The sequence below is a fragment of the Schizosaccharomyces osmophilus genome, chromosome 3 (assembly GCF_027921745.1).
Source record: "Schizosaccharomyces osmophilus chromosome 3, complete sequence".
NCBI classification, from domain to species: Eukaryota; Fungi; Ascomycota; class Schizosaccharomycetes; order Schizosaccharomycetales; family Schizosaccharomycetaceae; genus Schizosaccharomyces; species Schizosaccharomyces osmophilus.
The window spans coordinates 1405173-1424121 of record NC_079240.1 but is presented as its reverse complement, the minus strand read 5'-3'; the positions used below and the strand labels follow the sequence as shown (position 1 = coordinate 1424121).

Below are 18949 nucleotides of genomic sequence, written 5' to 3'. Positions count from 1 at the left end.
TACTATTATTTAGTTTGTGATAAATTGTTGCCAGTTACGTTGGGTCGTATAAAAGGAAACCGTTTAGGAGAAACCGATGCCTTCTGAATTGGGGATGAGCTTTTTTTTCGTGAAGGGCTTTGTTGAGGATTTAATTGACCTTCTCTTGATTTAGGTTTTGATTTCGTAGAGGACTCCTCGGTTTCCTTGTCATTTCCGTTTTGGTGGTTGCTTACAAGGACAACGTTATCGTTCTGTTGTTTGAACATCGGAACAGGTTTTAAAGTTAGATGATTTGGCTTTATGCCGGTCTCAATAAATTTGTAAAATCGGTTGGCATACTCAGGCGGGGGAACGGCAGAAATTGCTGACTCGGAATGATTGATGCCTTTCCATAAATGCTCAGCTTTTTTAACGTAGGAATACTGGAATGGTTAGTAAACGATAATACATGTTAGATGAACAAACCTTCGTAAGTAAATCGATAATACCAATGTAAAATATATGATTCGCAGGTTGGTTCATTTCATCGGTAGCTTGAAAACCACCATCATCACTATAGAACATAAAGTTACTTCTTCTGATAATCAGTCAGTAAAAAATATTAAAATAAGTTTACGTACTCCATAAATTGGTTGCTTGGAAGACGGTTGCACGACCTATCCAGCGAAACTGGTCCAGTGCTATTCACAACTTGCCGAAGAAGGTGAGCATTTGATTCACCAACGCCTGTGGACGGAACTTGGTGATGTGAAACATTGGGATCATAAACGGATAATATGCTATTTCGTATTTTATCCCGATTTCCACGACTAAGATCATGAATACCTACTAAAAGACTGTAATCCATTATACCTAAAGAAGAAAGCAAATCAATATCGGCTTTAACCTGAGTCAAAAATATCTGACGTTTTAAAGGACCAAATTGAAGATGCATATCTCTGCGTAACCAGTTTGTATCCTTCATCGTACACATCGGATTTTGAGAAGGTATTTCTTCATTTAATTCACGCCCCAGTGTCGATCCCTTCAAATCAAATGTTTGATGAATATCGCGATGCGGAGGAAAAAGATTATTCATAACCACAAAATGAATTTTGCGTCCAAATGGAAGTTTTACTCTATGCAAACCATAAAATTGTGAAATCAACGTATTCGGATTATTTTTGACATGCTCATAATAATCATAAAGAATTTCTCGTAAAAATTTATGTTCGGAACGGTGAATAGTCTTGATTATGAAGCGATAATCTCGTGAAAAGTAAAAGAAAGAGCCACTCTTTCCGGGAGAATCAAGTTCAGAAAGAATGTATTTACTAGTGAGCGATACAAGATAATCCGCAGCATCTAGATGGAAGAGCTGTCGCAAATGGCGAAATACCCAAGGCGCATAGTCTTTGAATTTAAAATCATATTTAGCGGAAGGTGTAAGCTCGTTGCCAGTTATATCAAAGGTATACTTGTGTCGAGAGCCAAAGTCGGTTGGTGTCAGAGCTCGGTCCATTTTTGCTTGACATCGAGAAACTCCTACACGAATACCCGTGAGCATGTTATAGGCGGTAACGTAATTTTCATGGCCTTCAGAAACACGTGTTCCTACTAAAACGCAATCATCGTCTAGTTCCTCATGCCGACGTCTCATGTTCAATCGCTTCTGTTTAACAGCTTCCGCCCAGTTGGCGGAACCAATGTCAGGAGGAATTTCATCTAAAGCTGAATTTGATAAACTGGCCTTGCGATCATCACTGCGTTTGCCATTTGAATCGTTTTTGGAGGATTGATTTTCGGGCTGTAAACGACGGTTCGGGAGGGTGGACTTGTGTTCTGGGTTTATAGGGGCAGGGCTTGTAGGTGAAATGGCACCCGCCGATGTTGGGGCGTGTCTTTCTAAAAATTCTGCATCGGAGGATGGGCTATGATACGAAAAGGAGCTAGTTGAAGTCGCAGTTTGAGGGGCAAAAGGATCTGTAGATTCATCAAATACCTGGGTTTCTGTTAACAGTTGCAGCGAATGCATACCACTGTTTTCAGGCGAGCAATCCAAGCTAGAACGAGAAAAAATTCTTCCTTGTGCTTCGGGACCAATATGAGACTGAGGAATATTGGGAGATAGATCTTTTTCTCTATCAATTGGCGTCACTTTTTTTTCGTCATGGGTAGAAACTGCTTCTTTCGGTATGGTTCTGGAAGGGATAAAGTTGTTTGTGTCAATTTTCATCAGGATTTCTGTGAAACATAAATAAACCAAATTATTGATTTTAACAAAAGTTGTTAACCCAATTTTCTCACAAATATAGCCCGTTTCTTGCGGTGTGTTCGCTTCCCCCTTTCCAAAGGTTCCAATTCGTTTTTTCGTTTGCCAGTAACGTAAAAACCCTTTTAGGTGATTTATTTTTGAAATGGGATTCTCTAATAAATAAATTAAAAACCGGATTTCTGCTGTTTCCAGCGGTTTTTCTACCTTTCCTATGATGCTTACAGTGTGGTGTTCTCTATGTGAGTATCAATGGGTTCAATTACAGTAATTCTCCGAAAACACCGAGATGACAATTCCTGGGTTTCTTACTCATAAATAAAAAAATCTTTGAAGAATAAAGAAAGAGATTTATATAGAAAACAATTCTGAAAAACACGAAAGTAAACAGCCTGAGACGCTTTTTGGACCAAATTTGATTTGTCAAGCGCTTGTTTATGTTTAATGTAAACAAACCTGGATGAAATGGATGATTGGGTCTTTGTAGTCCAAAACTAATCGTTTTTATTCAGAAAAAATATGTAAACATTTATATTAAGATAGACTTCTACTTTGTAAAGGCTAAGATGTCCCTTTCTTAATCGTAGTACCATATTTATTAGAAAAATCAGATGAAAAAACCTTCATTGTTTCTAAAATTAAAAGGTGAAGAGGAAAAAGATGTTCAGCTATGTTGATGTTGATTCCCTTGAAATGATTTCTTTTCATAAGCAATCTTTAAAATTCTCATTGCATTCCTGGAAATATATTTCTCTTGAAATTATGCGTCTATTCAGAGATGTGATCCTTTAAAACCATTCACATGAGAAATAAAAATAGACTAGCAATAAACTACTATTATAAGAGGAAAGCCCGGACAAAAAGCGAATTTTCATACATGCGTAAACTTTTCTATATTGTTTACTAGTGAATTCCTCTACCCTAGGATGGAATGTGGTACGATTCGGTAAAAAGTAAACAAATACAAAAGCCATCTCGATACATGTTAAATGGAATAGAAGAGTATTTTTTAAGTAAAATTCCTTAAGCAGAGAACTAGAAGAATTTGAAGCAAAAACCGTGTTCAATTTACCACTTGCTCTTCAACTACCAAATCCGAGAACAATATCCTGTAAACAGGAATGCTGCAGACATTGCTTCTAAATAGTAGTAACGAGTGTTGTTTATTCTTTTGTAGAACCATCATTTTTAAGGTTTCGTTCATCTTTGTAGAATTCATGCTTTTGCTCATTAAGAATCAACCCCATGGAAACGGTTCTCGTACAGGAAAACCCATATGTGGAAAGAAATGCTTTTTGGTTAAAGAGAAAGTTGGTATTTATCCTTTAGCTTGAATTTGAAACGTAAGAAGAAAAAACAAGAGGAATTAATTTACTAGGGATTTTATAGACGCAAAGATCGAGAATTGAGTCATGCAACACCATACTCAAATAAAAGCTACCTTAAAATCATTGGAGGCCTTTTTTCTTTCTGAAAACCATTTTCAAGAGACCAGTGAGAATGCAGCGATCGTACAAGGTAACAATGTTCAGATGACTTAGAAAATTAACAAGAAAGCTTGTTTAGAGAGTTTGGGAACCTGCGAGTCTTTGAACCATGTACCAGTGCCATTGTTTATGAACATGGCCTTCATTGATCATTGTTTTGCTTTAGGAGTAAACACGAATCCACCCATAAATGACGATCCAAACTTGACACTTTCGCGCGCTATACTTTGGGATACAGACCTCATAAGTAGATCTCTAAACAGATTATCGTGCATCGAAAAGGAGAGAATGGAATGCTTTCGCTCATCGACTTCATCTACTGACAGGAATGATGAGCGTTTTGCCCAAGAATGCAATTTAAATCTTGAGGCTATCAGACTATATGCTGTGGCCAAGACAGGGGTTTTACGTTGGGTATGGAAAAGATAAGAAAAAGAAATTAACATGATATTAGATGACATTTCACCTATTAGAACAAAGGCATGTCGATTTTGCAACACTATCAGATTTTCTTGACATATGGTACACGGACAGCCCGTCCGAAAAGAAGGTATTAGAAAAGATTGCATCCATAGATGAGAAAAAAAGGATCAAAAAAATCCATCACTTCCAATCCGAAATGCCATGGGTCAATATTCATAGCATCCTTGGACGTTATCTGCTGTGTACCAAACTAGAATTAGAGTTATTTCACGGTTACAATTTTTAACAATCAGAATTTCTATCATTCTTTAATGCTTGAATAACTGTTTTTCTTTGCAGGCAAAAAAACCTTGGATTAAAGAAATTTTTTTGGACAACGATCGTCTTTATCATCCATGATTAAAATTTGAAACCATTGATAGTATATTTCTGGAGAAATTTTTATGCAATTGATACTCTGTCAGCAATCTCAATTAATGCTTGCTTAGCTTCCACATCTGGGAAGACAGTTAATGCATCTTTTGCATTTTTTCGATAATCGTTTAGTAAATCCATTTTCTTCGTCTTTTGCTCCATCTTCTCAGGGATATCTTCATGTGCTACGTGCATAGACAAACCCAAGAACCTTCCATAGGTAAAACATGCTTTATTTATATGTGTTGAGGCATTATTTAAAATGCTAGCGGATAAGCAGGCCTTTGCCGGAAGAAATGCAGACTGAAGTAAAAGCATCCGTTCATTAGCTTGGGCATCTGCGAGAGATCTTGATTTCATGAAATGTCCTTCCACTAAGTTTGCAATAGCAGAGGCCATTAATTCTGTAACGGCATTACTTTCTAGATGAGATAAATCAACAGAAGCTTTTCCTAATAAATAATCGCCAACCAATGTTGCCAGTTTAAGCTCTTCAGTGCTTTGGTCTTCTCGGATATTGATATGGATAAGATTAGCGGCGTGAATGAGTTCTGTAACACGTGACAACTGCTTGTATCTCTGAAACATTTGTTGGCTTGTATTTCCTTCCATTCGTGAAGCTCGTGACATCAATAAAACTAAAAGCGGATGAAAAAACTGGGTGTTTGAACGTTTGTATGGTTCAGTAATTCGATCCAGTAGCGGATTATTTCCCGTCCAAGCATTAAGTTGCTTGTTTAAAGATCCCATCTCCTCTGTTAAAACATTAAGAAGATCTGCATGCCATCTGGAATCTCGTGAAAGTACACCGACAGCCTTTAGTAGAACGGACGCCCAAGAACCGCTCTTGTTCGCAGAGAAATAAGAGGATATTAAAAAAGGGTTTCGTATTATATGCAGCGGTAATTTCATATCGACGAAAACTTAATATTAGAATTGCTGTCCTATTAAGACAAATGACAATGCCTTCAAAACGGATCAGAGCCGTAGCAGGGGATATAGATCTTTGAGTGTGATTAAGTGCCTACAAAATGAAAACCAAAAAGAAAATATTCAACTGCTTATCACCTTCTAAATGAAATTGGTTTTCTATGCATTCAAGTCATTATTGTTGTACTAAAGTAACCGTTACCTCAAAGTACAACTGCAAATAGCGAAGGGAATAGGATGGGAAGTAAGCTTGGGCGGAATTACAAAAATCTTTGAAGTGGTTTGCATTTCAATAGGGTTACCTTTGCTTGAAAAGAAGGATTTGATTTGGAGAGGAGGACTCTTGTGAATATATTAGCTACTCTTGTTTCTTCTACCATAGAAATAGAATCACACAGATAAGTTTACCATTAATCAGTCATTTTTATTTTTTAAACACTTTCAAAATACTATGAAGCTTAGTCGAACAAGTAACATCGTAATAAGATCTAAATCAAATACCCCGAGAACGAATAATTGATCGAATGGCGTTCAATTGGAAGGAACCCCATTCCAAAATATCTTCCTGGAGATTATTCAAGGCCTTGGCATGTTGAACTCTGTGCTGGACAAAATCATAAGTAGCTTGGAAATTGGGTGAGTTATCTTTCGTCATGAATAGTTCGGAGGCACTGTAGATGGCTGACACGACAGCACGCTTTGTGTACCAGTGGAAGTCAGCAGATTTATCTTGAGCAAGGTAAAGTATTTCGTCTGAAAGATTCGCTAAGGACATGACAGATGAAGGAAGATTGGAAGGGGCTACACACGTTGCAATCATCTGTGGTAAGTGCTCAATAACATCACGGTTTGCTTGGAGACGAGACCATATTAAATGAGTTACTTTTTCCGTAGTAGTTTGCATGAGGGTTAGATGAGTTTTCTGTTCTCTTAAAGCATAACGGTGTTGCAATAAGAAATATGAAATGAGGTTCATAGAACCTGAGGGAAAAAGAGCCGTAGGAAGATTGCTGTATCCAAGCGAGCGACCACCCATTTTAATTGCTTCTTCAGAGAAGCCAAGTTGAGGGACATGTTCCAAAGCATGCTTCAAGATTTGAGCTTTCTTACCGGAAATTGGGGGACGAGTTTCAAAGGTAGCACTTTGGTAAGAACGCTTAGCGATCCTAAGTGGAAGAGCATAAGATAAAGAATTGGGTAACTGCGAGATTCTTTGAACTCCTCTGAAAGCAAACATTACGAAAGAATGCGAATACGCTTAGGATCTAACGGTGACACAAAATTACAGTATCTTTATAGAGGATATGGTGATACGATATCTGATTAAAGAAAAAGAAATAATTTAAAAATATTCTTCTTCTATCCTGGAGAAATTGGGATGGTGCAAAGGACAAGGGCAAATCTGGAGGATCGCACTATACACTTTCCTCAGTGACTCTACAAAACAGTTACTTATAGACTTACACTTGGGTTACTGTCCAAGAACTGCAAATTAGAAGCATTCATTTCCTTTTTTCTTGTTAAAAACAGTAAACGTTCCTAAATTTCTCTCTTCGCAGACATCAATTAGCAAGGTCTGATAATCCGTTCCATCGCTCCTCTTTCCTTTACCGCTTCTAGTACAGCACTATGACTCCTCCTCCGTCTGAGATACATATGTATGTTTACTTTTCTTTCAAACTAAATTGTTGATGGATTACTTGTAAAAGAGCACTAAAAGCATAATTCAGACGTGTACTAACGCTATTCTACTAGCATCTTATTGATCCAGCAAAGTGTAATGTGAATAATCTTTTCCTTTTTTACACCCATTCTGTACAAATATCACTAACATTTCAATTGGGTATAGTCTGATCCCAAAACTCGAATTTGGAGTGACCATTGCAGTGTACGATCGGCCATTGAATGTATGTAAACAGATGAACCAAAAGACTAGTGGCTCTTTTCTTTTTTACTTATGCTAACGCATTTTTAGATATAATTGGTGTCTATTCCACTGGTCAAGGTAACCTCCTCTCTATCAGAAATGTGATAAATATTGTACAAGGCTAACGTCAAATATCTTTAGAACATCCAAACCAAGAATTAATGAATATCTCCAGTTTCTATGCATTCTTTGACGAGATTTACGATTGCGTGCCGTTGGTATATGACCGTCATTTTCGTGCTTATAGTAAGTGAAGCTTTAGTATTTATTCTCTTCGGATTTGCTGACACATACTAGTTCCTCATGATAAGCAATGGTTATTGTTTCAAGCCCAAGAATACATGAAGGCAAACAAGCCTATCGTTTAAAAATGTTGATTTGGTTCTCTTGAGTTTGATTTTGGCTACTAATATCCTATTATTTTCTTTTATTTACTGAGAGTCATTGTTTGTCATATTCCATTGTTGTTATAATATTTTTTGTAACTCTTGTTCCGAAAAGCAGAGTTCAAAAGGGCCTAGGATCTTGCAATCTGCACTTGATTGTTTTTGTGTGGATGAGTAAATATTATTTTTTCTTCTTCTGTTCGTTTTTATGAGGATTGACGAGTAAAGCAGGTTTCGTAAGAATGATCGCTGACTATCGTAAGATCATTCTCTTTTCATGAAGTTTTCTTTAGTAATCACTAAGAGTAAATAGGTATAGAGACAATAATGTACTTTTTTATGATAGCAAGACTCTCAATGCTCTACGAATAAGTAATTTACCATTTTTACGATTTTCTCTGTTTACCTGTTAACTTCTGTGATCTTTTATATTTTAAGGTAACTGTTAAAACTGCACTATTCTAGGTTTGTGTACATTAACGCAGGTGTCAATCATGGCATGATGATACTTACTTGAATACTATTTGCGTCATAAAGGCTTATCGAGCTTAGAACCTCCTGGCCGGGTCTGATACACTTACCTTTTACCATTCACCAAGTAAGCAAACGGTCTGTTAGCTAGGTTTTACATCTTGATTTAAAAAGGAGTTTTTTGAGTTCCATCGCTAAGTTCTCTGTCTGCTTTCTTTTTAAGCTTCAATTGGTGGTTTTTGAAACCCCAAGATAACACTGCGTTTAAATACATTCTTTTTCTATTTTATTCTATTTTTTCGCTATTCTGATTTATATTTATCAAATTTACGACCATGCAACTTCAACAATCTTTCCTCTATTTTTTACTTACCTGGGCAGCTTCTGCTCAGTTTATGGGTAAAATCGATAATGAGCAAGCTGGTGGAGACTTCGCAGTTGTCGATGACAAGATTGGAGAAACTCATGCTCCTGAAGTTGTTAGACCAGAGAATGGAGTTTACTTAAATCCTGTTCATGTCCCTTCTACAGAAGAAAACAACCGTCCTTCGGTAAAGGATAAGATGGGAAATATGCTCCGCCCAGCTTGGGACTTCATTCAGAACGTGGGTGAACGCGTCGACGAAATGTTCGAAAATGTCGAAGACGAGATTGATCAGACGTTTGATTCTCCCAAACATAAAGACATGGAAGACAAGAAAAAACATTGCCCCTGCAAAGGCCGCAAAGCTAATGACTTGGATTCTAACGAGAAACCGATGAAGGGAGAGGATGATGGTGCTTTCTTCTCAAAATATCCTGAAGAAAAGCCAAAGGATCGTGATCACAAGAGGAAGCATAAGAAACCTCTTCATAAGAAGAAGATGGGCCATCATAAAGAGTCTGATGTGGACGAAGAGTTCCCTGCCCCCCCTCCTAAGAAGACCAAGAATGATAAAATGAAGCACCACAAATCCAAAGAGGAGAAGAAGGATCCGAAAATGGAGGATAGTGAATTCGATGGCACACAACGCGATATCCTCATCTTAGAAGCCTTTGTTGAGCTTATGCAAGTTGGCAATGCTGATAACATCGCTGAGGAGTTTGCCAGCTTCTTAGAAGCCCTTGACATTGAATATTTTGGCAACATGCCCGTTCACATTGCAAGAGATGCGTCCGACGAACAAAAGAAGTCTTCCTTCAAGGAAGAGGGTATTTGGGATTTGAACAGTCTTACCCCTGAGCAATTTGCTTACCTCGAAATGCTTAAGGCTGCTGACATCGACCCCGAGACTGCATTCCAGCATTCTCCTTCCATGCTTGATTATCCAAAGGGAAGTAAGGACAAGGAAGGTGTTTATTTTGCCAAGCAAGAAAACGGTGAACACGTTAATATGAAGGCTTTCCCAAATCATACGTTACGTATCAAGAATTCAACTCCAGAGTCCCTTGGTATCGACTCTGTTAAGCAAGAAACTGGTTATCTTGATGTTGATGATGACAGACATCTTTTCTTTTGGTTCTTTGAATCTCGCAACGATCCTGTGAACGATCCCGTGGTTTTATGGTTGAACGGTGGCCCAGGCTGCTCTTCCATGACTGGTTTGTTTATGGAATTGGGACCTTCTCACATCAATATGGAAACACTCAAACCCGAATATAATCCTCATAGTTGGAACTCTAATGCTTCCGTTATTTTCCTTGATCAACCTATTGGTGCCGGCTTTAGCAATGGTGATGGTTCTGTCCTTGACACCATTACTGCGGGTAAGGATGTATATGCTTTCTTAACCTTGTTCTTTGCCAAGTTCCCTCAATATGCTCATCTTCCATTCCATATCACTGGTGAATCTTATGCTGGTCATTACATTCCTCAATTTGCCAAAGAAATTATTGAACACAACCAAGGTGCTAACGATTTTGTTGCTACCGGTTATGAATACCAAAAGTCTTACATAAACTTGAAGGGCGTTGCTATTGGCAATGGTCTTACTGATCCTCTTGTTCAATACTATTATTACGGAAAAATGGCTTGCGAGAACCCATACGGCCCTATTTTGCCTCAGGAGCAATGCGACCGTATGACTGATGCATACGGTACTTGCTCGAAGTTGATCAGTGTTTGCTATCAAACTGGTTTCACTCCCATCTGCATCGGTGCTTCTCTTTACTGCAACAATGCCATGATGGGTCCTTTCCAACAAACTGGTTTGAACGTCTATGACATCCGTGAAGAATGCCGTGACCCCGAAAACATGTGCTACTCTGAAACCGGTGCTATCGAAAAGTACCTGAACCAGGAAGAAGTTATTGAAGCTCTTGGTGTTGAACAAGGTTTCAAGGGTTGCAGTACAGAAGTTAACATTGGATTCTTATTCAAGGGTGATTGGATGCGCAAGACATTCCGTGATGATGTTACTGCGATCTTGGAAACTGGTCTACCTGTCCTTATTTATGCTGGTGATGCTGACTTCATTTGCAATTATATGGGCAACGAAGCCTGGGCTGATGCTTTGGAGTGGAGTGGACACAGAGAATTCTATGAGGCAAACTTGGCTCCCTGGAGTCCTGCTGGATCTGAAGCTGGCCGTGGTAAGACCTATAAGAACTTTTCTTACCTTCGCATTTACGAAGCTGGCCACATGGTGCCTTTCAATCAGCCTGAAGCTAGTCTCGAGATGTTGAACCAATGGTTAGATGGACAGCTTCAATTTTCTGCTTAAGTCTGATATGTGTTATGCTTTACAATTCAATAATCATCTGTTTTTTTTCCGAAATGCTCGTGATGATTGTTTACTTTTGCTTTAATGTTTGTAGTTTTTCTAGTTACCTTTAATGAATAATACTTGCTTTTGCTCATCGCTTTATAATCTTGTTCATTTTCTTAAGCTAGAAATCAAGCCTATAAAAGAACAGAATATTGATGTAGGTAAAATAGTATATTAAAATGAAAAGAACTAATACTTGTTACGCTAACAGAAGCGATCGACGATGTTTTAAAAAAGAAAGGGCATTATATGATTCATTTCATTCATGTACGATAGAAAGTGAGATATGGAATAAGCATCAAAGAATCAAAAAAGTAAAAATCATAGCAAATAAAAAACAGCAAAGAACCAACTATTTAATAGAAATGTAACGGTCTGCTAGATTCTTCTCCAGCTTTGGTGATAGCATCGATGTCTGCTTGTTCGAGCTTCACGGTCTTGTAAGTCAAATAGTGCTTCATGCGTTCTACTTTGCTGGTAGTAGTAACAGGAGAAACACCTTGGGCATTGGACCAAGCTAACAATATCAAAGAATCAGAAACATTGTACTTATTGGCAAGGGATTTGGCAAGTTTGCTAACAGTACCTTCAGGTTCCCTTGTGAGGGGACGAAGTGAACTGTAGCCTTCGACGATAATATGTTTGCTTTTACAGTAATCGAGGAGAGACTTTGAGCGGACGAAAACCTGAGGATGGAATTCGATTTGGTCGACGCGTGGGGGAATTTTGGCTGTCTCCATGATTTTTTCCAAATCCTCTACGTAGAAATTTGACACACCGATAGCGTGAACTCGACCTTGGCCGAGTTCAGTTTCCATTGCTTCCCAGCCCTTTGAGAAGGGAATATTTTTCTCATTAAGATACTTAGGGGCATGAATCAAGAAAAGATCAAGATAGCTGAGTCCCAACTTCTTGAGAGAAGTGCTTAAGGCAGCTGAAATGTCTTCAACGCTGCTTGAAACTTTCGAGGTGATAAAAAGCTTCTCACGTGGTATATTTAGATCTTTGAGGGCAACACCGACTTCTTCTTCGTTTCCGTACAATTCGGCACAGTCGATGTGAGTAAATCCGTTCTGGATGGCCTTTTTCACTGAGTCTACAGTTTCCGTTTGAAATTTGGATTGATCCCGTTTATATAAGGCTGTACCCACACCATAGGCGGGAAATGGAATATTAGGACCCAAAGCAGCAATCAGCATTTTTCGAAAGTAGAATCAATAGTTGGAAAGATAGAATAAGAGAGAAAAGATTTTGCAACAATGCTAATCGTCTTCTAAAGAAACGTTTTATTAAAATTCACACTTGTGATTTAGACGAAGAAAGTATAAAGTAGGATTATCGAATGTTTAGCAATAATAGTAACTATAAAAACCTCTATATTATCAAGGAACCAAGCTTTTCCTAGGTATGGTTCTAATCAAAGGAACGGAGTCGCTTTTATAGAACCAACAACAAAGCTGATGTCATTTCTCTAGTAATTTGATACAAGTTTCATTGACGTGAACACTGCATGAGGTTTTGGTGTTTTCGGCGATAGTAGTACATAAAAAGATTCTTTTAAAGAAAACGTTCAGACAGACTGTTTACTAGAGCTTTTCTTTTATTCTATTAAAAGTGTTCCGCTTTTTGTTTTTATTAACAGTGAGAAAAGCTACGACTACTCTGACACAAAAAATATTCAATAGTTTCAGTTTGTCTATGGGAGCATCAAACGGAAGGGTGTCCGAGTGGTTATGGAGCTAGTTTAAGGCACTAGTGCGAAAGCTCGTGGGTTCGAGTCCCACCCCTTTCATTAACTTTTTGTTCATTTTCTTTGAAAATGCCGTAAGGAAGCAATTACTATATAAGTTTGGTAAGCAATTAGATTGGAACGAAACAGCAATCTATAACAAAGAAATCCCAATGGCAATTTTACTTGCCCTTACTTTGGCATAGTTTGTTTACGTTGGTTATAATTGTAGGAGATCTACTAGTCTCTTTTGCGTTGCGCTTTTCAACAAATATTACTCTTATAATATACTTAGTGAAGAACCTAATGCACTTCAACGGATAACACAATGAATACATAATAAGGACAAAACAAAACAAGAGGATTTCGCAAACCTTGCTCAGAAGGGATTTGTAAGAAACCAATGCTCTCACCCGCGAAAACCATAAAACAGAAGACTAGGATAGGATTAATTGATTAGGCCACTTTGGGATAATAAAATGTACAAAAAAGAAGGAATCGACTAACAACGGAAAAGCTGTTCGAGAAGAAAAGTAATGACCCAACGAGTCTCATACAAGGTAAAGGTCATTACTGTCTAAGATTTAATAATACATTGCACTGCACTATAACCATTAGAGAGAGAAAATCTCAAAGCAAAATGCACATTTCATAGAATTAAAATTTCGCTTACTTAACTTTGACAGTGTCTGCGGGGGCTTTATTGGTCAAAGAAGGTCCAAGCGTTCCAAATACGCGGTCCCAAAATGAACTGGTGACGCCGAAGGCGGTTTTGTAATCCTTGTAATGGTGGTCCAAGTGCCAGGTCTTTAATTCAGTGAAGTATCCATGGGGCAAACGCTTATGATGCAAAAAATAGTGAGTCAAGTCATAGCAGACATAACCAAAGACACCACCAGAGAAACCAGCAATGGCCAAATGGTAAGGCAGAATCAAACGCACCAAACGGTACCAAGGGGTAGCAAAGAAGATGAAGAGCGTCGGGGGCATAACAAGGCGATATCTGTCAGCAGGCAAGAAGTGATGAACACCATGGAACAAAAAGTGTAAAGTAAGGAATACGGGGTGATCTGGCGTATACTCGTCTAAGTGAAATAGACAACGGTGCATAAAGTACTCCACAATGCTCCAGACACCAAGACCAATAAAAAACATGGTGAAGGCGAGAGGAACAGGAATACCGGTACAAGACTGCATAAAAAAGTATGTGATGCAAGGGATCCAAATCATAGGTATCGCATACCAAGGGGTTTTACTGAAAGGTTCCATAAAGTTACCAAACAAAGGAGCAGAACCGCTTCCATTATAATGGCGAGGACGGTGAACTTGGTCCAAATATACATCTTTAGACATATTGCTGAAAAGAATCTGTGGCACCATGGGCTTTTTCAAATCCAAGAATCGATTCTTTTCATAATCCTTATCAATATTGGTAGGCTTCACAACAAAGTCGTTACCGTAACCATCGCCGATGTTTTGGTCCACTAGATCACTAAACTCTTTATTCTTGACCGGTTTCGAACCATTTTCCAAAAGTTCGCGAATTATCTCTGCGTCTTTTTGATTGTCGACGCTAATGCCCTTGGCAAGATTACCAACGTCCTTCTTTTGATAACGATGGACAACTTCAGCAAATTCGGGCCTGGCCAAATTTCCATTCGTTACTAAATGTTAAGTTAGTATGGAAGTCATTGTTAAAACAAATAATAAGTTCAAAGGAAAGCATCTAGAAACACCGCCTTTCCAGTATAATTCTTCATACCATCATATTCGACACCATCTGATAAGATGATACAGGTATTAGGAAGATTAACCATAACTGCAAGAAAACCAAATGTAAAGTTTTACGAAATTGAGTCTTCAATATGAAAAATTAAATAGACTATTCCTTATTTTGCGGACGGTGCTGTGAAATCCAATTTCTAGCAACAACACCTTAAACAGCAAGTTGATGATACAAACAATAAATATGAGATTTAATAATCTTCTATTTCGATTTTAATGAAACGAAGATCCAAAAACTCGTGAATTTACGATTTCTTCCTCAATTGGCAATTTTGCAGTAATTTGCAGACGGCACGATTAGTCAAGCTAATAAATATAGAATTTGATTCAAATCCCCCCACGGTCAAAAGAAGTAAGGGTAGGGCACATACAATAAATCAGGTTACCATCGTTAAACATCATCGGAAGCTGAGTTACCGAGAAAGGTGACAAATGCGGTAAACCAGATCCTTTGTGCCTCCAAATTGTACGTGAAACCGCCAGGAACAACAGAAACAAAAAATTCACTAGAACTCTGGTTTCAATTGCAAAGGGTTTTGGTTTTTTACAGAAATTTTATACAGTGGTTTATCTGGCTTCCTTGCCCTGTTTTTCTTCTCTCCTATTGCTGACATTTAGCAATTGCTGTGGAAACGCTTGGATTTGTCGTTTCATCTTTTTGTTTGATTGCTCTTATTGTAGTACTTTGTTTTCTTTTATTTTTTTTTAGTCCGTCTTTCTTATAATCGGTGTGTTTTATCTCAAGTTTTGTTTCAAGGATTGCTTCCAACATGTATCTAGATGCAGAGGCCTTGGCTGAGGCTCCCTTTCGTAAGCAAGAGGTATGATAACTCCAACCGTATATGTACATATATGTACCACATCATGCGGCAGCAAACCATGTGGACGCCCTCGACGAAAAATGCATAACTAACTTTTTTTTAGAACTCTTCTGAATCCACTAATTCACAACAGCAACCCGTGCCATCTCTCTCCTCAAATGTACATGACACTCGTCCGGCTTCTTCCATTCCAAATCCCTCAACAAATGAGCCAAACGGGGTACCATCGAATTCCGTTTCCAGTTCTCATAAAACTTATCGGGATCATGGCAATGATGGTCGCTTGACCCCTCCTCCTGTTTCTATGGGTTATCGCTACAACGAAAGCAAATCTCGTCCGGCTCACTACCTGGATGATCGTGAACGACCACACCGTTCTACTCATAGCTCTTTAAGCCCAGTTTCCAAAAGAGGCCGTTCCCACTCACGATCCTCCTCCCCAGGAACTTCTCGTCGCTATCGGTCTCCTGAAGGCGTACGTGGCAACAGCCCTCGATCACGTAGGCGGTACTCTCGCAGCGACCGTTCTTATCGTCGACACGAGGAAAGCTCTCGAAGCCCTCCTCGCTATTCTAGCAGACGCAATCGATATCGGGAAGAGCGTCATCCTCATCGACGGGACGACGAGGATGACTATGAGCGTCGAAGCCGACGTCGCGATCGTAGTAGAGGCAGAACTCGAGCTCATGATCCCTCTCCCATCAATGAAGACGACCTTGATAGACGTACCGTGTTTGTTTCTCAATTAGCAAATAGATTAACTACTAGGGAGTTATACGAATTTTTTGAACATGCTGGTCCTGTTCGTGATGCTCAAATCGTCCGAGACAAAGTTAGCGGCCGCTCCAAAGGGTATGATGAAGTGAATAAACTTAATTTATCTTTACTAACGAATTTCTTAGAGTTGCGTATGTAGAATTTCGAGACGAAGATTCTGTTCAACATGCACTTTCTCTTTCAGGAAAACGTCTTTTAGGTATTCCTGTCATTGTTCAGCTCACGGAAGCCGAGAAAAACCGTAAAGCTCGTGAAGCAGCAGAGTACGTTTCTTTTTTTTTCATTTCAAGAATTTTGGTAGCTAACCTTTTTCCAGAACGACTCGGGCAGCCAATGCGGAAATCCCTTTTCACAGATTATGTATTGCTAATATTCACTTTAACCTTAGTGATGAAGACGTACAAGCCATTTTCGAGCCGTTCGGCGAGATTGAACTTGTTCGTTTGCACCGAGACGACCAAAATAGAAGCAAAGGCTTTGGCTATATACAGTATGACGATATGGTCTGATTTCCAATATACTGACATATGTTTAGATACCGAGATCCAAAGTGTGCTCGAAATGCACTTGAGAAAATGAACGGATTTGATTTAGCTGGTAGAAGCATGCGGGTTTGTTTAGGAAATGACAAGTTTACTACGGAAACGACTAGTTCCATGCTGAGACGATTTGATGACATGATGAATCGGACTGAACACTCACATTCTCGTCAAGGACGGGTGCGCCATACTCCCGTTTCTACATCTAGAGCTTTGTCTCCAGGAGCAGAACCTTTGTCTCCTAGTGAGGAGGAAGGCCGTACAATTTCACGGGACGAGCTTATGAAAAGACTTGCACGAACTGATGATACTACTCCTGTTCCGTATGTTTATTTGAAATTTTAATAATTCCAGAAATACTAACGATCGCATAGAACGACGGATGTGCAGCCTGATCCAAGTCGATATCGGTCTGTTATCTTAAAAAATATGTTTGATCCTAAAGAGTAAGTCTGACATACACCATTGCCATGACTTGTCCTACTAACACTTCTGTTTTAGAGAAACGTCTGCTACTTGGGTGGAGGAACTTGAACAAGACGTTCGTGAAGAATGTGAAAATAAATATGGAAGAGTAATGCATATCACCGTAATACCAACTGAAGCCGGTGAAATTTTTGTCAAGTTTAAGACATCTGGAGAATGTGAAAAAGCCGTTCTTGGTCTTCATCAGCGATGGTTTGGTGGCCGCAAAATTATAGCTTCTAAAATTTCTGAGGCTGATTATAATGTCAGGTTTCCTGATGCTAAGCATGTTTAGGTGGAATATCCTGTTTGGACAGTGAACAAAGGACGCTATTCAATGATGGAAGAGCATGAAATAAACAAGGTGGTTTAAACGTGAAGAAAAGAGAATAATTTATTAAAGGCTAATCAAACGCTACTTTGTCTTTTTGATGCAGATGAAGAAGAATATACATATATAATCAAAACCGTGATTGTTTGCACTTTAATATAGAAACTAATAAAATATAATCTTGAATTACTTTATTTTTTATCTGCTGCTGCAAAAGAGCAAGAATGCTTGTTTTTAATTAATGAGAGCATGAGTAGGAAGAATAGCATAGCACACCAAAGCCTTTCGACTCTTTTTCCTCGGTTTACATTTCGCACTGTATGCGTCCTCGCTGCAGTATCAGCGTTAAGGAGACGCGTTACGTGTCATAATCACAGAGTTCGTGACGCGTCGCACATTTCATCAAAACCCTAACCCCAAGAACCTGGTACATATATATAGACTCACGCGACTAGCCCTTTCCATATATCCCAAAAAAAGAGTGTATCTGGATTCGGACACCTATATCTAATTTCAAACAAACCAATTCGTTTCATTTATCAAAATGTCTGGAGGAAAATCTGGTGGTAAAGCTGCTGTAGCCAAGTCTGCTCAATCTCGTTCCGCCAAGGCCGGTTTGGCCTTCCCTGTCGGTCGTGTTCATCGTTTGTTGCGTAAGGGTAACTATGCTCAACGTGTTGGTGCTGGTGCTCCTGTCTATTTGGCCGCCGTTTTGGAATATTTGGCTGCTGAAATTCTCGAATTGGCTGGTAACGCTGCTCGTGACAACAAGAAGACTCGTATTATTCCCCGTCATCTTCAACTTGCTATCCGTAACGACGAAGAATTGAACAAGCTTTTGGGTCATGTTACCATTGCCCAAGGTGGTGTTGTTCCCAACATTAACGCTCACCTTTTGCCCAAGCAATCCGGCAAGGCTAACCCTAGTCAAGAACTTTAAATTACTTTCTTACAAAGTTTGTTGGTTTGTTTTTGGTTGCCTGCCTTCTTGGATGTCTTTTGACCTAATTCCCCTGCATGTTATTCCCATAGAGGTATCATGATGCAAGGTCTTGCTACGAGGCTTCAAGAATACCGGATTCAGACGTATGTCGTTTGCAATAGAAACGAGCGTGTTTCCTTTTGCAAAGTTCTACGAAAATCTGGAGTCGATTCATGATAGCCACCTGTACATTAATGCGTTTACAATCGTAAGCTCTCTTTGAACCTCTAATTCAGTGAGGAGCAATCCTTGGAACATTTGCATTGTAATTTCAACATTTGTGTGGAGTTTCTTCTAATGGTTTTTCCTGTTTATTTTATAGCCTATGACTTGGTCAGTTTTATTTGTCTAGGTGTAATTTGTTTTCTTGTTAGTCGTTAATGAAATTATTCATGTCGAACTTTTTGGTTTTAAAAGATAAAGCAGTACAGCGATAGTAGATTCAAAAGAAGTGTGCGGATTTAAGGAAAAGAAGAAAATTGTGTTCTCGCTCTGCAGTTGG

The 18949-nt window shown here is 38.8% G+C and overlaps 10 protein-coding genes and 1 non-coding gene across 11 annotated transcripts; 6 read left to right on the top strand and 5 right to left on the bottom strand.

Annotated features, from left to right (window-relative positions):
• Positions 1 to 5: 5 nt before the first annotated feature.
• its3 (1-phosphatidylinositol-4-phosphate 5-kinase Its3) lies at positions 6 to 2197 on the bottom strand (the record flags this gene model as incomplete). Its single annotated transcript, XM_056183451.1, has 3 exons — positions 6 to 404; positions 448 to 559; positions 603 to 2197. The coding sequence occupies 3 exons, from the start codon at positions 2195 to 2197 to the stop codon at positions 6 to 8; spliced, it is 2106 nt and encodes a 701-aa protein (XP_056039522.1).
• A 1448-nt stretch (positions 2198 to 3645) lies between these two features.
• Positions 3646 to 4429, top strand: poz1 (shelterin complex subunit Poz1; the record flags this gene model as incomplete). Its single annotated transcript, XM_056183450.1, has 3 exons — positions 3646 to 3751; positions 3791 to 4134; positions 4175 to 4429. The coding sequence occupies 3 exons, from the start codon at positions 3646 to 3648 to the stop codon at positions 4427 to 4429; spliced, it is 705 nt and encodes a 234-aa protein (XP_056039023.1).
• A 155-nt stretch (positions 4430 to 4584) lies between these two features.
• Positions 4585 to 5469, bottom strand: dlp1 (decaprenyl diphosphate synthase subunit 2 Dlp1; the record flags this gene model as incomplete). The annotated part of the gene is made up of 1 exon (XM_056183449.1): positions 4585 to 5469. One exon carries the CDS (start codon positions 5467 to 5469, stop codon positions 4585 to 4587), a length of 885 nt encoding a protein of 294 aa, XP_056039524.1.
• Positions 5470 to 5980: 511 nt separating this feature from the next.
• coq9 (ubiquinone biosynthesis protein Coq9) lies at positions 5981 to 6724 on the bottom strand (the record flags this gene model as incomplete). The annotated part of the gene is made up of 1 exon (XM_056183448.1): positions 5981 to 6724. One exon carries the CDS (start codon positions 6722 to 6724, stop codon positions 5981 to 5983), a length of 744 nt encoding a protein of 247 aa, XP_056039618.1.
• A 392-nt stretch (positions 6725 to 7116) lies between these two features.
• erh1 (enhancer of rudimentary-like protein Erh1) lies at positions 7117 to 7782 on the top strand (the record flags this gene model as incomplete). The annotated part of the gene is made up of 6 exons (XM_056183447.1): positions 7117 to 7145; positions 7243 to 7264; positions 7337 to 7394; positions 7463 to 7492; positions 7556 to 7660; positions 7712 to 7782. The coding sequence occupies 6 exons, from the start codon at positions 7117 to 7119 to the stop codon at positions 7780 to 7782; spliced, it is 315 nt and encodes a 104-aa protein (XP_056039728.1).
• An 824-nt stretch (positions 7783 to 8606) lies between these two features.
• cpy1 (vacuolar carboxypeptidase Y) lies at positions 8607 to 10973 on the top strand (the record flags this gene model as incomplete). Its single annotated transcript, XM_056183446.1, has 1 exon — positions 8607 to 10973. The coding sequence occupies one exon, from the start codon at positions 8607 to 8609 to the stop codon at positions 10971 to 10973; it is 2367 nt and encodes a 788-aa protein (XP_056039613.1).
• A 401-nt stretch (positions 10974 to 11374) lies between these two features.
• On the bottom strand, positions 11375 to 12217 carry SOMG_04666 (NADH/NADPH-dependent indole-3-acetaldehyde reductase, implicated in cellular detoxification; the record flags this gene model as incomplete). The annotated part of the gene is made up of 1 exon (XM_056183445.1): positions 11375 to 12217. The coding sequence occupies one exon, from the start codon at positions 12215 to 12217 to the stop codon at positions 11375 to 11377; it is 843 nt and encodes a 280-aa protein (XP_056039614.1).
• Positions 12218 to 12731: 514 nt separating this feature from the next.
• SOMG_20270 lies at positions 12732 to 12810 on the top strand. The gene has a single exon. It is a non-coding gene; the product is annotated as a tRNA-Leu (tRNA).
• Positions 12811 to 13416: 606 nt separating this feature from the next.
• Positions 13417 to 14564, bottom strand: scs7 (ER sphingosine hydroxylase Scs7; the record flags this gene model as incomplete). Its single annotated transcript, XM_056183444.1, has 2 exons — positions 13417 to 14411; positions 14510 to 14564. 2 exons carry the CDS (start codon positions 14562 to 14564, stop codon positions 13417 to 13419), a joined length of 1050 nt encoding a protein of 349 aa, XP_056039415.1.
• A 738-nt stretch (positions 14565 to 15302) lies between these two features.
• On the top strand, positions 15303 to 17429 carry rsd1 (RNA-binding protein Rsd1; the record flags this gene model as incomplete). The annotated part of the gene is made up of 7 exons (XM_056183443.1): positions 15303 to 15353; positions 15457 to 16205; positions 16256 to 16393; positions 16447 to 16620; positions 16666 to 16992; positions 17044 to 17115; positions 17171 to 17429. The coding sequence occupies 7 exons, from the start codon at positions 15303 to 15305 to the stop codon at positions 17427 to 17429; spliced, it is 1770 nt and encodes a 589-aa protein (XP_056038888.1).
• Positions 17430 to 18009: 580 nt separating this feature from the next.
• hta2 (histone H2A beta) lies at positions 18010 to 18405 on the top strand (the record flags this gene model as incomplete). Its single annotated transcript, XM_056183442.1, has 1 exon — positions 18010 to 18405. The coding sequence occupies one exon, from the start codon at positions 18010 to 18012 to the stop codon at positions 18403 to 18405; it is 396 nt and encodes a 131-aa protein (XP_056039617.1).
• Between the last annotated feature and the right edge of the window lie 544 nt (positions 18406 to 18949).